Source organism: Lissotriton vulgaris, chromosome 5 (genome assembly GCF_964263255.1).
Source record: "Lissotriton vulgaris chromosome 5, aLisVul1.2, whole genome shotgun sequence".
NCBI classification, from domain to species: domain Eukaryota; kingdom Metazoa; phylum Chordata; class Amphibia; order Caudata; family Salamandridae; genus Lissotriton; species Lissotriton vulgaris.
In genome coordinates, this window is record NC_141693.1 from 2,023,675,185 (window position 1) to 2,023,690,369 (window position 15,185).

Here is a 15,185-nt window from a genome sequence, read left to right on the forward strand (position 1 = left end):
TGAGCTGAGCTCGTCACGACTCCACCCACTCCAATGGAACGCCCGCGCAGGAGGGGAATCAGCCCGCATGGGCGTTCCGCGGCAGTCACAACGAGCTCAGCTCGTCATGAGCACAGCTCCACTCTGCCTCGTGACGAGCTGAGCTCGTCATAAGCGCTGAAGGGGTTAAGGGCCATTGTTTGATTTTGTATTTCAGAAATAAACCATAGTTTTGTGCTGGTGTTTCTAAAATGTCAAAAGCATGCTGGCCTGCCTCCTAGTAGTGGTGGCCTGTCAGCATCACATTTCTTCCAAAATGTCTCATAAAGGGGCAGTCCTGCATCAGCTGGACGGGAGCAGCGGCTCTGCAACTCCAGTTGATTTGCAGACCGCCCACCGGGCTCTCAGTGGGTTCCATATTGTCCCAGGTACAAGGGTTCAAAATGGTCAAGGCGACCTGTCATCTCCTTTAAAGCCAATAATGAAGCGCCAGTTAATGAGACTACGGTTTGGATTAATCCCACTGCTTGTATACAAGTATGGCCGAAGGTATGAAGAAGATATAGCCACACTGTGCCGAAAGGAGGAAACACAAATTCTTTAACTGTGCATTTGTGAGAAACTGCGTACCTTGAGAATTTACTAGCTTCGTCCTCTCTGGCATATTCTGAATATACGGACATGTTAAGAGGCTCTGGTAGAGTGTATGAAAAGCCACTGTGCAACTGGCCGCCAGTTTTATGAAATTCATGACAGCGGCAAAATCCATGATGGATTCTGATAATTGTACAGAATTATAAGTATCCTGTGCGCGAGTCCTGCCACCTGGTTTTAATGTTGATAATACAGTGAACTATTTTTTCATTTCAAGAGTAACAGGATTATAAATTGATATGTTTTTATACCATTTCGGAAAAAGTATGTGTTCTCTATCTGCTCTCTGTTTCACATTGTCTTGTTCCCCACCTTTCTTGCCTCTCATCCTTCTGTCTACCTCACGATGCCATAATCCACTCTCTCCCCCACTTTCTTTCTACACTGTCACCCCTTCGATTCTTCCTCCACTCTTTCCCTCCTCATCGGCTGTCCACTTCTCATCAGTCACCCATCACTCCTTCACCCCATGCAGGAAGCGGTGGCCTATGGGTTCCAGTTGGAGATGGAGCACTTCGGGCAGCCAGAAAGCTATTTTGTGCAGTTACGACAGGAGCTGCAGGAGAAGCGTGACCGGATGCTGCAGTGTTTGACGGCTGTGGGCATGCGCCCCATCGCACCAGAGGGTTCCTACTTCATGCTGGCCGACATCTCCGGCTTCAGTAAGTGCTAATGCGCTCCATCGCTCCAGAGTGTTCCAACTTCATGCTGGCTGACATCTTCGGCTTCAGTAAGTGCGCATGCGCCCCATCGCCCCATAGGGTTCCTACTTTATGCTGGCTGACATCTCACCTTCAGTAAGTGCGCATGCGCTCCATCGCACCAGAGGGCTCCTACTTCATGATGGATGACGTCTCCGGCTTCAGTAAGTGCGTGTGCACTCCATCGCACCAGAGGGTTCCTACTTCATGCTGGCCGACATCTCCGGCTTCAGTAGGTGCTAATGCGCCCCATCGCTCCAGAGGGTTCCAACTTCATGCTGGCTGACATCTTCGGCTTCAGTAAGTGCGCATGCGCCCCATCGCCCCAGAGGGTTCCTACTTCCTGCTGGCTGACATCACGCCTTCAGTAAGTGCGCATGCGCCCCATCGCCCCAGAGGGTTCCTACTTCATGCTGGCTGACGTCTCCGGCTTCAGTAAGTGCGCATGCGCTCCATCGCACCAGAGGGCTCCTACTTCATGATGGCTGACGTCTCCGGCTTCAGTAAGTGCGTGTGCACTCCATCGCACTAGAGGGTTGCTACTTCATGCTGGCTGACATCTCGCCTTCAGTAAGTGCGCATGCGCCCCATCGCCCCAGAGGGTTCCTACTTCATGCTGGCTGACGTCTCCGGCTTCAGTAAGTGCGCATGCGCCCCATCGCCCTAGAGGGTTGCTACTTCATGCTGGCTGACATCTCGCCTTCAGTAAGTGCGCATGCGCCCCATCGCCACAGAGGGTTCCTACTTCATGCTGGCTGACGTCTCCGGCTTCAGTAAGTGCGCATGCGCCCCATCGCCCTAGAGGGTTCCTACTTCATGCTTCCCGACATCTCTGACTTCAGTAAGTGTGCATGCGCCCCATCGCACCAGAGGGTTCCTACTTCATGCTTCCCGACATCTCTGACTTCAGTAAGTGCGCATGCGCCCCATCGCACCAGAGGGTTCCTACTTCATGCTTCCCGACATCTCTGACTTCAGTAAGTGTGCATGCGCCCCATCGCACCAGAGGGTTCCTACTTCATGCTTCCCGACATCTCTGACCTCAGTAAGTGCGCATGCGCCCCATCGCCCTAGAGGGTTCCTACTTCATGCTTCCCGACATCTCTGACTTCAGTAAGTGCGCATGCGCCCCATCGCACCAGAGGGTTCCTACTTCATGCTTTCCGACATCTCTGACTTCAGTAAGTGCGCATGCGCCCCATCGCCCTAGAGGTTCCTACTTCATGCTTTCCGACATCTCTGACTTCAGTAAGTGCGCATGCGCCCCATCACCCCAGAGGGTTCCTACTTCATGCTGGCCGACATCTCCGGCTTTAGTAAGTGCGCATGCGCCCCATCGCCCTAGAGGGTTGCTACTTCATGCTGGCTGACATCTCGCCTTCAGTAAGTGCGCATGCGCCCCATCGCCCTAGAGGGTTCCTACTTCATGCTTCCCGACATCTCTGACTTCAGTAAGTGTGCATGCGCCCCATCGCACCAGAGGGTTCCTACTTCATGCTTCCCGACATCTCTGACTTCAGTAAGTGCGCATGCGCCCCATCGCACCAGAGGGTTCCTACTTCATGCTTCCCGACATCTCTGACTTCAGTAAGTGTGCATGCGCCCCATCGCACCAGAGGGTTCCTACTTCATGCTTCCCGACATCTCTGACTTCAGTAAGTGCGCATGCGCCCCATCGCCCTAGAGGGTTCCTACTTCATGCTTCCCGACATCTCTGACTTCAGTAAGTGCACATGCGCCCCATCGCACCAGAGGGTTCCTACTTCATGCTTCCCAACATCTCTGACTTCAGTAAGTGCGCATGCGCCCCATCGCCTTAGAGGGTTCCTACTTCATGCTTCCCGACATCTCTGACTTCAGTAAGTGCGCATGCGCCCCATCACCCCAGAGGGTTCCTACTTCATGCTGGCCGACATCTCCGGCTTTAGTAAGTGTGCATGCGCCCCATTGCCCCAGAGGGTTCCTACTTCATGCTGGCTGACGTCTCCGACTTCAGTAACTGCGCACGCGCCCTTCATAATGCTGGCTGACATCTTCGGCTTCAGTAAGTGCGCGTGCGCCCCATCGCACCACTGTGCTCCTACTTCATGCTTTCCGACATCTCTGACTTCAGTAAGTGCGCATGCGCCCCATCGCCCCAGAGGGTTCCTACTTCATTCTGGCTGACGTCTCCGGCTTCAGTAAGTGCGCATGCGCCCTATTGGACCAGAAGGTTCCTACTTCATGCTGGCTGACATCTCCGACTTCAGTAAGTGTGCATGCGCCCTATCGCCCCAGAGGGTTCCTACTTCATGCTGGCTGACGTCTCCGAATTCAGTAAGTGCGCATGCGCCCCATCGCCCCAGAGGGTTCCTACTTCATGCTGGCTGACGTCTCTGACTTCAGTAAGTGCACATGCGCCCCATCGCCCCAGAGGGTTCCTACTTCATGCTGGCTGACGTCTCTAACTTCAGTAAGTGCGCTTGCGCCCCATCGTACCAGAGGGTTCCTACTTCATGCTGGCTGACGTCTCTAACTTCAGTAAGTGCGCATGCGCCCTACTTCATGCTGACTGACATCTCTGGCTTCAGTAAGTGTGCAAGCGCCCCATCGCACCAGAGGGTTCCTACTTCATGCTGGCTGACGTCTCCGAATTCAGTATGTGCGCATGCGCCCCATCGCCCCAGAGGGTTCCTACTTTATGCTTGTTGACGTCTCTGACTTCAGTAAGTGTGTCATGATTCGCCCTGACCCGCGGACGACAGCTGGAGGAAGGGGGGTCTCGCGGAGCGGAGCGGCACTGCGGGAACTACAATGACCAGCATGCCTAGAGGGGAGGCAGCGCGATCCCGGGAACATCAGGGCGTTACAAAATAACCGACCCTCACAACTATAACTATCCCCTGGTCGGGGTAAACCGCAATGGCAACGATCGACGACGTATTGGCCTTTCTGGCTGCTGTACAATTGGAACTTGCCGCATCTAGACAGGAGACAGCTGATGTCAAGGCCAGGATGGACGCATTTCAGGTGAACCCCTTTGCTCCAGGTCCTGCTGCCACAAAGACATCCCCTGCGGTGGTGGTTGAAATGCCGGTCTCTATCCCTCTGGCCACACCGGAGAGGTATAACGGTGATCCCGATACGGTGCATGTCTTCCTTACGCAAGTAGCGTTACATTTGTCCTGCAAACCCGAAGCGTTTCCTACCAGTCAAGCCAGGGTGGCCTTTCTTATCTCCTACCTGGCCGGAAGCGCAATGGGCAGTACCGCTAGTGAGCAGGGACGACCCGCTCTTGTGCGACTGGGGTGGTTTCCGCGAAGAATTTCTGAAGGTCTTTGATAGGAGGGCGGACTCCTATACCGCGGATAGAGAAATGTTGGAATTGAAGCAAGGCAGCAGTGACCTGCTACAGTATCTTAACTCATTCAGGCGACTAGTGGCCGAAACCAAGTGGCCTCTCTCCAAACAAACTGCAATATTCCATCAGGGGTTGAGCGATGAGCTCAAGGACGTAGTGGCTCAGATCGATCCCCAACCCAAGACTTGTGAGGGTCTCATTAATCTGGTGCTGCGTCTGGACCATAGACTGAGCGAGAGGAAAGGCGACCATAACAGGAAAGGGAAACCAGCGACTTCCTATGGGGCGGTGGGAGGCCCTGAACCTAGCTCACCTGCAAAGACAGAACCTATGGACATCGGGCCATAAGGGCCAGCTTAACGGCCACCGAGAAGGAATCGAGACGCAAGCAAGGACTGTGCTTGTATTGCGGCAAGAAGGGGCACTACGTCCGAGAGAGTGCCCTGCCAAGCCCAAGACCAGCCGATACCGGCCCAACCGAGCGGTGACGGCGGTGGTGGATGCACCGGCGGAAAACTAACGGACTCCCGGAAAAGGGAGGGGGCCTCCTGGAGTCATGTCATCATTCGCCCTGACCCGCGGACGACAGCTGGAGGAAGGGGGGTCTCGCGGAGCGGAGCGGCGCAGCGGAAACTACAATGACCAGCATGCCTAGAGTGGAGGTAGCGCGAAACTACACGCCTACTTAAGCAAGCCGACTCGAGGACGCAGCGTCGGTTATTCGAACTGTTGTTGGCGTTGCCAGAGAACTCGCCCCTGTGATCCGTAGCGGATACTTACCTGAGGAAGCCGAAGTCAGATAGAGCGGACGCTCTCTGACTCATTTGGGTATCGGCATCGAGCTATGTCGGTGACGCGCACCGAGGAGGTGTTTAAAGCGTCTGGGACACGGAAGCGGAGAAGCACGGCTGTGCATTTATCGACCGCAGTACGCGGGTGCAGGAAAGGGCGTTCGCTGCTCCCACCGGAGACCTTAAGTGCACCGCGGCTGAGACGCACACCCCGGAGGTGTTTGCCGCGTCTCAGCGTATTGGAGTTATCAGCCTATACAGATACAGGGAGAGAAGAGCGGCTGCTCTCTCTCTCTGTGCCCGAACTGTTTGGTTCCTGAGAAGCAATAGAGAAAGGTGTCAAGAAGCAGTGCAGGTCGAGCGGCTACTCCCTGCCAAACACACAAACGGAAGGTAGAGTGCCCGGCTGGGCATTCCCTCGTTTGGTACTGCTACCGCGCCCCAATCAAGATCAGGACCAGGGCCCAGCGTATCACACCCATCACAGATGTCGAGCGGCATTGTCGGCCGCTACTTAGCACAGTGTCCTTCGTTGGGAGAACACCGGGACTGGTGTTCATGCGAAGGACGGTGAGACCATCCAGGAGCTATGATTGGGTATCGTTAACATACTTTGATACTATTTGTGCAGTGTTTAACTGTAATAAGCATTGGTCTTTACCCTTGATCATTAAATCGGTAAAGCACTTACTTGTTGTCTGTTGTCCTGAGTATTTGCGGGCTGCCCCCGATCCCGGGAACATCAGGGCGTTACAAAGTGCACATGCGCCCCATCGCCCCAGAGGGTTCCTACTTTCGGCTTCCCGACATCTCTGACTTCAGTAAGTGCGCATGCGCTCCATCGCCCCAGAGGGTTCCTACTTCATGCTGGCTGACGTCTCTGACTTCAGTAAGTGCGCGTGCGCGTGCGCCCCATCACACCAGAGGGCTCCTACTTCATGCTGGCTGACGTCTCTAACTTCAGTAAGTGCGCATGCGCCCCAGAGGGTTCCTACTTCATGCTGGCTGAGGTCTCCAGCTTCAGTAAGTGCGCATGCGCCCCATCGCACCAGAGGGTTCCTACTTCATTCTAGCTGACGTCTCTGACTTGAGTAAGTGCGCGTGCGCTCCATCGCACCAGAGGGCACCTACTTCATGCTGGCTGACGTCTCCGATGTCAGGATGTGAGCATGCGCCCCTCGCCCCAGAGGGCTCCTACTTCATGCTGGCTGACGTCTCTGACTTGAGTAAGTGCGCGTGCGCTCCATCGCACCACAGGGCTTCTACTTCCTGCTTCCTGACATCTCTGACTTCAGTAAGTGCACATGTGCTCCATCGCCCCAGAGGGTTCCTACTTCATGCTGGCTGACATCTCCGACTTCAGTAAGTGTGCGTGCGCCCCATCACCCCAGAGGGTTCCTACTTCATGCTGGCTGACGTCTCTGACTTCAGTAAGTGCGTATGCGCCCCATCACCCCAGAGGGTTCCTACTTCATGCTGGCTGACGTCTCCGGCTTCAGTAAGTGCGCGTGCGCTCCATCGCCCCAGAGGTTCCTACTTCATGCTGGCTGATGTCTCTGACTTCAGTAAGTGCGCGTGCGCCCCATTGCCCCAGAGGGTTCCTACTTCATGCTGGCTGATGTCTCCGACTTCAGTAAGTGCGCGTGCGTCCCATCGCCCCAGAGGGTTCCTACTTCATGCTGGCTGATGTCTCCAACTTCAGTAAGTGCGCATGCGCCCCATCGCCCCAGAGGGTTCCTACTTCATGCTGGCTGACGTCTCTGACTTCAGTAAGTGCGCATGTACCACGGACAGCGTATGTTCTCAGCCCGGAGTCAAGGCTGGTGTTAAAGGCACTGATTTCAACATGAGACTGTTCTGTGTAAGGCTAAATCATAAACTCCCTTCTCGCCTTCCTGATGCTCTGTGTGGAACTGGCCCCTAGACTCCCTTTAGGATGGTAGACTGGTCTGTGTGGGGCTGGGACCTCGACTTTAGGCTCCGCTCTGTTGGGCTGTGAAAGAAACTATTAGTAGTACGTGTTGCTGTAGATTCACATGCTCTGCATACTCCTGCCACCTATTGTGGGGCTCAGAGGTTTGCAAATTGGTTTTCTTTGAAGGCCTCTTTTGAGTCACAAGGTATTTAGTTCCTCCTCCCTCAGCTGCCAATGAATGCTAGATTGTTTTGTTTTCCGTTATGGCTCGGAGTTGGACACATTCATTCAGGCCCAGCTGGTCTGTTCCTCGACTCCGGTATCTGGAAATGACTTTAATTGCCTTTCCTCCAACCGCCATCTCCTGGAGACCGATCCACATCGACTCCTGCCCCACAGGGCTTTGTTTCTTCTCAGGGGCCTCGTACCCCTGGTCTTAGACGACAATTGACAACCTTCTGGTGGAGAATGTACGCAGGGTGATGGAACGGAGGCCATTTCAGAACTGTCCTCAGTGTCATGTAAAGTTCCCTGGACTGACCACCACCAGGTGTGTAACTTTGCTTGTTTCCTAATCATGACGACACCATGTGAGAGGCCTGCCTGACCCTCCATTCGAAGAAAACTCTTTGATATTGGGAGGAGGGACGCTGGGTGCACCACAGGAGGCAGAGACAGGCTTCCGACAATACCCCCAACATTTTCAAGGGGCAGCCTTCCCCTGACACCGAGGAATTTGAAGAGGCTGACCCATCGGGCATGCCGCTACACCAACTGTCGCCTGGTCCAGAAGTCATCTTCTCCGCTGGTTCCGACTCAGAGCACAAGGCCAGCAATCTCCCAGCATCTCCTCGCCTTCCAGACCTCAAAAGACCACCGCAACGAGCATTATTGTTGCTGAAGTAGAGACACACACCAGGCCTCCAATAAGGTCTTGTGTCGAAGCAAAGAACCGCCCTGAGGTGTCGAGTTTTTCAACAAAGACTCAACTCTCCCGGGCCCCACTACCTCCTGGCACCCCTTGGAGCCGATACTGCCCCATCCATGGGGATACCCCGTCAAGCCCAAAGGTGCACCAGAGGCCAAAGATCCTCTCGAGGCCAGCACTGAATTTCTAATTTCTAATTTCTAATTTCTAATTTAAAACATTTATAAAGCGCAGCGTGCACCGAACGGTTTCTTGGCGCTAGTGGAGGGGATTGGCTACAGAGACAAAAGTGGACCCGGGGGGTTGAGCCGGGGACGGAGGGTTACAAAGGAAATGCCTGTTTAAAAAGAAACGTTTTGAGTTCCTTACGGAAGGATAGCTAATGGGTAGCCGCGCGAAGGTGGTCTGGGAGGGAGTTCCAGAAAGTGGGGGCCAAGGTCGAAAAGTTGGACCCACCCCACTTTTTACGTCTGAAACGTGGGATTTGAAGAAGGGACTTGGTGGAGGAACGGAGTTCTCTGGGGGGAACGTATTCTTTTATTAATGAGGAAATGAAGGCGGGGCGGTGCCTTGACGAGCGTGGAAAACCATACAGGCAGTTTTGAATAGAGAACGTTCCTTGACTGGGAGCCAGTGGAGTTCCCTAAGGAGGGGTGTGGAGTGATGATAGCGCGGGAGGCCAAAAACCAGCCGGGCGGCTTGGTTTTGGACCAGCTGTAGTCTCCTTAGGCTGTATGCTGGCATGCCGTTGTAGAGAGCGTTGGCATAGTACAGCCGTGATATCACTAGGGCGGCCATGATCGTTTTGAGTGCCTGGGGGGAGAAAAAACGAGCAACAGTGCGGATAGTTCGGAGGGTGAGGAAGCAGGAGGAAACTACAGAGCTGATTTGAGAGTGGAGGGTGAGCTGATTATTCATTTTAACCCCCAGTGTTTTTACCGTGGTAGAAGGAGTGGGGGCGGGACCGAGGGTGGGGGGCCAGAAGAAAGAGTTCCAGGGACTGGACGGACCTCCGGTAAGAACCAATTCGGTTTTGTCCGGATTTAGCTTGAGATGGTTATGGTTCATCCAGTCCCTAATGAATGTCATAGTGTGCTGGAAGCTGGAGACAGAGAGGGGAGAAGAGGAAAGGTCAAAGATGAGTTGGAGGTCATCCGCGTAATTGTACACGGTGACCTCCAGCTGCTGAAGAGCGAAGATGAGGGGAAAGATGTAAAGATTAAATAGTAAGGGGGACAGGGAAGAACCCTGGGGAACACCACACGTGACGGGGAGTGGGGTGGTTGTGAAGTCTCCAAGCCGGACCGCCTGAGTGCGGTCCCTCAGGAAGGAGGAAAGCCACACCAGGGCTGATCCCTCAATTCCAGCCGCCTTGACACGGGACAATAAGATGGTATGGTCTACCGTGTCAAATGCGGCGGAAAGATCGAGGAGCACCAACGCCTGGTGTTTGTTGTGATCCATACCCATCCTGAGGTTGTCCAGTACTGATACCACGACTGATTCAGTCGAGTGCCTAGGTCGAAAACCAGCCTGGCGGGAAGCCAATCCCCCATTAGCCTCTACGTGGGTGCTGAGTACCGAGGTGACATAGCGCTCCAGCACCTTGCCCAAATATGGCAGCAGGGAAATGGGGCGGTAGTTGGCTGAGATGGGTGGGTCCGCGCCAGGCTTCTTTAGGATAGGCACTATGGTGGCTGATTTGAGCATAGGGGTCACTACTCCCTGCACTAAGGAGCTGTTAAGGAAGGTAATGGGGGGTTCAGGACAAGAGGAGTAGATTAGTTGGAGGATTCGCGCCGGACAAATGTCTGCCGGAGAACCTGACTTTACTTTAGGGAGTATGTTCAGGAATACCTCTTCCGTGAGGGGAGGGATGGAAGTGAGAAGATTTTGAATAGTAGGAGGAGAAGGGTCGACAAAGGCAGACGAGGGGGGGGGATATTGGCTTTAATGGTGGCGATCTTGTCAAGGAAGTAAGTGTTTAGTTGATTGCATAGAGGCTGGGATGGGGGGATTTGGGGTGTAGCCCTATCGGAGTAGGCCAAGTCCTGCACAATGCCGAAGATCTCCCTAGGTTTGTTTTCAGCAGACATTATTTTAGTAGAAAAGTAAGTGGTTTTGGCGGCTAGAATTGCGGTCTTGTAGTTGGCGAGTGAAGTCAGATAGAGGGTTTTGAGTGAGGGACAATAATTTTTCCTCCAGTGTCTTTCTGCCTGTCGAGTGGCCAATTTTAGTTCTTTTAGGTGGTCATTAAACCACCTATTGGACTCCTTGGGTCGCCGAACGGAGATGCGATGCAGGGGAGCCGCTGAGTCACAGCCTCTAGCCAGCCAGGTGTTAATAGTGTTGGCCTGAGAGTCGGACGAGAGACCAGAGAGAGACGGGATAGAGTTCCGGAGGTGGGACGTCAGGGTGGGAAAGTCAACTCTGTTCCAATTCCGCGCCCAGGTGTTTTTGGCGTGGGGGATTTTGGTTATTGGGTTGAAAGAGTCTCAGCTTTGAAGCTGCCACCGGCCCCAAAGATACCATCGCCCCCCAGAACACTTTCAGATCTTAAACCCCCATGGTGCACAAGCCATCCGTTAGGAAGACACCGTCTGATCCAAGGGCCACATTGGCACCCAAACCATTTGCGCCGAAGACGCATTCTGTCGAAGTCTCCAATGCTAGAGCTGCCGAACCTTCAACGCCTTCAGCTCTCCACAAGACGGCCTCCTAAGCTGGTAGAGACTTTGCCTCAGAAGCGAAAGCCCACGTTTGAGGAGGAAGTTGCCTTGGAGGGAAAGTCTGCCAGGGCGGCTAAGCATTGGAAGTAAGTGGCTCTGTATATACTGCACTTAAGTGAGGTACAGTGTGTATAGAGTCCAAGGGTCTCCAGAGGTTTGGCAGAGGCTAAAGTTAGATAGAACCTTACTCTCTAAAGTGGTAGCTTGGTCGAGCAGTAAGGCAGTATCAGGACAGTGTTAAGCATTTGGGGCCAGATGTAGGTAGGCATTTACCGGTCGGTAACGGCCGAATTCGGCCGTTACCGACCGGTAAATGCAATTTGAGATGTAGGGCCCTGTATTTTACAGAATCGGTAAATTTACCGATCGGTAAATTTACCGATTCTGTAAAATACCGAATCGGTATTTTTTCCGATTCTGTAAAATTGATATGTAGGTGGGACTCTTCTGAGTCCCACAAGCATTACAGAATCGGTATTTTACCATCAAAAACTATTTGATGGTAAAATACCGATTCTGGTGTGCATGCACATGTGTGCATGCACACCTGTGCCATATGACAGGCAGACCTGCCCTTAGGGCAGGTATGCCTGCCACATGGCACCCAATCCTGTTTAGGGGGTGCCAGGGGGTGTCAAAGTGACACCCCCTGCACCCTTGTGAAATTCGGTATTTACCGATTCGGTAAATACCGAATCGGTAAAGCCTATTGATTTCTATGGGCTTTGAAGCCCATAGGAATCAATAGGCTTTACCGATTCGGTATTTACCGAATCGGTAAATACCGAATTTTACCGATTCGGTAAAAGGGAACATCTGGATTCCCTACATACCAACCCCTCACATTTACCGAATCTTAATTACCGAATCGGTAAAATTCGGTAATTTTCGGTAATTAAGATTCGGTAAATGTTACTTACCTACATCTGGCCCTTGGTGTACACACTCAGCAAAAGGTTTCACACACTCAAGAACTGAACTCCAGGCCAATTGATTTATATAAAAAAATATATTGTTGTTTTATTTTAGAACCACAAGGAGGTATAAAAATACTTTCTAAGAATGAGATGTTGCAATTGGATACTTTCAATGAGCGATAGACATTTGGATGCAATCGATACAGTGGTTGCAATTTGCAACATAAACTTAACACAATAATAACATTGAGCTCAATGGGAATTTAAAGTAAAAGGCAATATCAATTACTTTGCATAGTTTTTTCTTACTCGGGGCTGGATCCTGGATTCAGCCCTGTTGCATCTCCTGTAGATAGTTGAAAGAAATCGTTTTTGTTATGCAGGCGATTTTTAAGGAATATTTGTATGTTTCAAAAATCGACACTTGGAGGAATTCTGGTAAAAAACAGGCAATGGTATCCTATGGAGGACAATCAAGTTATAGGAAAATCACAGTTCTAATTTCTTTTTAGGGTCAGTGCTGGGCACAAAGATCCAGCACTGACGTCTCTCCTGGTAACAGGTGAGTGATTTATTTTTCGTTGATCGGATGATTTTTAGTGAATATTTCAAAGTTACAAAACTCGACACTTTCCAAGTGAAAACCAGCCAATGTTACCCTATGGAGAAAATGTAAGTTATCGGCTTTCAGGTAAGTACTCGACTGGCAGATTTAAGGTTCTGGAGTAAGACTCAGGGGTCTCCCAGGGTCAGGTTGGTACAGTTGTTACACCCTCAGCGACACAGGGGCAGCCGGGGGCAGAGTGAGTAGGCCCAATGTGAGCCTATGGCGGGTAGGGGGCCTTCATTTGGTGGCTGCTAGCAGGCAGACCACGCGGCTGTGGGAACTGGGGTCCTGGTCACCTACTCAGGGTAAGTGGGGAAGAAGAATAGAACAGATGCTGCACTTACAGTGGCATTCGGGCAGCTGGGTGCAGGGTGCTTTTGAGCCGTCGGGCGCCCAATGTATTTCAATGGGAAAGCTGCAAGACGAACAAAGGCTGCAAGCTCAGGGCCAGAGATTCTTCAGGTGCAACCACAACTTCGAGAGGTAAGTTGGGAAGCAGTAGGTTAGGTAGACACCCAGGAGTTGGGCACAGGGGGCCGTGGGGTGCTGGGTGCAGGGGTGTCTTTTGGTGTCGGGAAATCTTACCCTCAGCTGCTCCCGGTTGGGGGGAGTCCCTGGTTGTGAGGCTGCAGGCGTCGTCAGGATCTTTGAGGAGGGTCCTTGGGTGCTGGATTCTGGGTCAGAGTCGCTGGGGGGACGTCCTTGTGGTCTTTGTCCACTCAGGCACGGGCCGGGCTCGGTGGGTGCAGAGTGTGCTGGATTTGCGGTTCCTGGTTTGCACCAGGGGTGTTGCTGTTTGAGTAGAACCACTGCTCGTGGGAGTCTCAGTCTTTAGATGAGCAAGACAGGCATGTCCTCCAGGGTTTATGAGGTTGCTGACCTCAAGCGACGCCGGGATTTAGCAGAAGCATGTTTGAGGGTCGACAGGCCTGTAGGGCTGGGGCCAAGTCAGTTGGTGTCGTCCTCTTTTTAGCAGCTGCACAGCAGGTCTTCTTTCTTCTTGTTCTTCTTGTAGTTTTGGAATCGGGATCTGAGGAAGGAAGGTTCAGGGTGCCTCTAAATACTAAATTTAGGGGTGTTACAGGTAGGGGAAGGTCAGGGACCAATGGGTCCCTTCCCTGGGGTGAGTACACCCCCTATCCTGCCCTTAGTATTTGCTTACTATTTGCTTCAACCATTATCACATTATTAATGGGTGGGGAGTGTACCTAGGTGGGTCACTGTTTGCTTGCACCATTATCACAGAGATAAGAAGTGCCCCAGTGTGGCTAAGCGTTCACTGTTTGCTTGCACCATTATCGGGGTGGAGGGTGTACTTTGGTGGATAATCGCTCACTGAGTGGATAATCGCTCACTGAGTGGATAAGCGCTCACTGTTTCCTTGCTGTGTCTTCTCTCTCTCAGAAGCTGAGGTCCCAGCACCTGAAGATTGCGACGAGCCCTATGACCATTTCTTCGTGAAGTGGATGATGGAGAAGAAGGTATTTAGTCAAGGCCATGGTCAGAAGTATCTTCAAACTAACAGGAGGTTGACCCTGGAGGAGGGACGAACCACCCAGGAGGGAGGGGAGACCTTGCAAAAGCTGAGGAAGATGGGGGTACAATCCCCCTGGAATGTGAACCTCAAGCCAAAGAAAGTATCCGTCTGCCTACACAAAAACACGTGTATTGCACATGTAAGATGGGTGCCGTCTGGGATGACTCAGGCTACGAGGGAGTCTTTCTCTTTTCTATATAACCCTCACTCACTCTAGTAGTGACCTGCTTCATCATCGGGGCCGTCGTGGCTCCTAAAGGCCCGGGTGGGCTCGACCATATCCCAGGGAGCTCCCTGGATATATATGCTGGTGTTTGGGGGGGGGGGGGGGGGGGGGGGTAAATCTGAAAATGACTCATCCGCTCCCAGGTATCTCTTTAGCAGCAGGGTGGATGGACAGAATCAAAATACGAATAGTATCAGCATCATAAAATCTTTATGCGGTTGTAAAAACAAACAAAAAAAAGCATAAAAACACAGATCATACAATCACACAAACATAGAACGTGTGCAGAAAACACATGTATTTAAAATGAATTACCAAACAGCAATAAAAACAGATAAATATCCTCAGTAGTCAATCGGGTCTAGAGAGCTTCGATCTCTGCACAGCTTGTAAAAAAGAAGCAGCCTATAAAAATGTTTGACGGATGCAGCTGCAGGTGCCTAGTACAGGACGTACTTGTGTAAAGTTCAGGGGCTTCAGCAACGGTATAATAAACTGCTTTCTGGGCACACTAAAATATTTACAGGACATAACAATGTGTACAGTATCCAGTGGAGATTTATTGTCGCAGCCGCAAGGTAACAGGGTGCCAGGGTGAAAGCAGTCTCTGGTTGATGGCAAACCTGAACCTAGCTGAAACAAATCTGTCCCTCACATTAGACACCTGGGAGAGGCAGGCTACAGGCCCTGAACTGTTTCTAAAAGCATGTGTCCCCACACTTTGGGTTTCATCACCTCTGCGTGTCCTCTGGCTAATAATGCACACTCTAAAACAAGTCAGTCACCTGACTCAATTCTGAAAGAGACAATGAGTGGGAATTTAAAAAATATATCAGCTCGGCCTAGGTTAGCAAAGGAAGT

The 15,185-nt window shown here is 52.1% G+C and overlaps 1 protein-coding gene across 12 annotated transcripts in view; it reads left to right on the plus strand.

The window, feature by feature from the left end:
* Positions 1 to 15,185, plus strand: part of KYAT1 (kynurenine aminotransferase 1) — a 350,381-nt gene that overhangs the window by 312,451 nt on the left and 22,745 nt on the right. For all 12 annotated transcript variants that reach the window (XM_086924868.1, XM_086924877.1, XM_086924878.1 and 9 more), the window contains 2 exons: positions 1,109 to 1,295; positions 13,966 to 14,042. In XM_086924868.1, the coding sequence (XP_086780994.1) occupies positions 1,109 to 1,295; positions 13,966 to 14,042 (264 nt within the window). The remainder of the gene's footprint in view (positions 1 to 1,108; positions 1,296 to 13,965; positions 14,043 to 15,185) is intronic.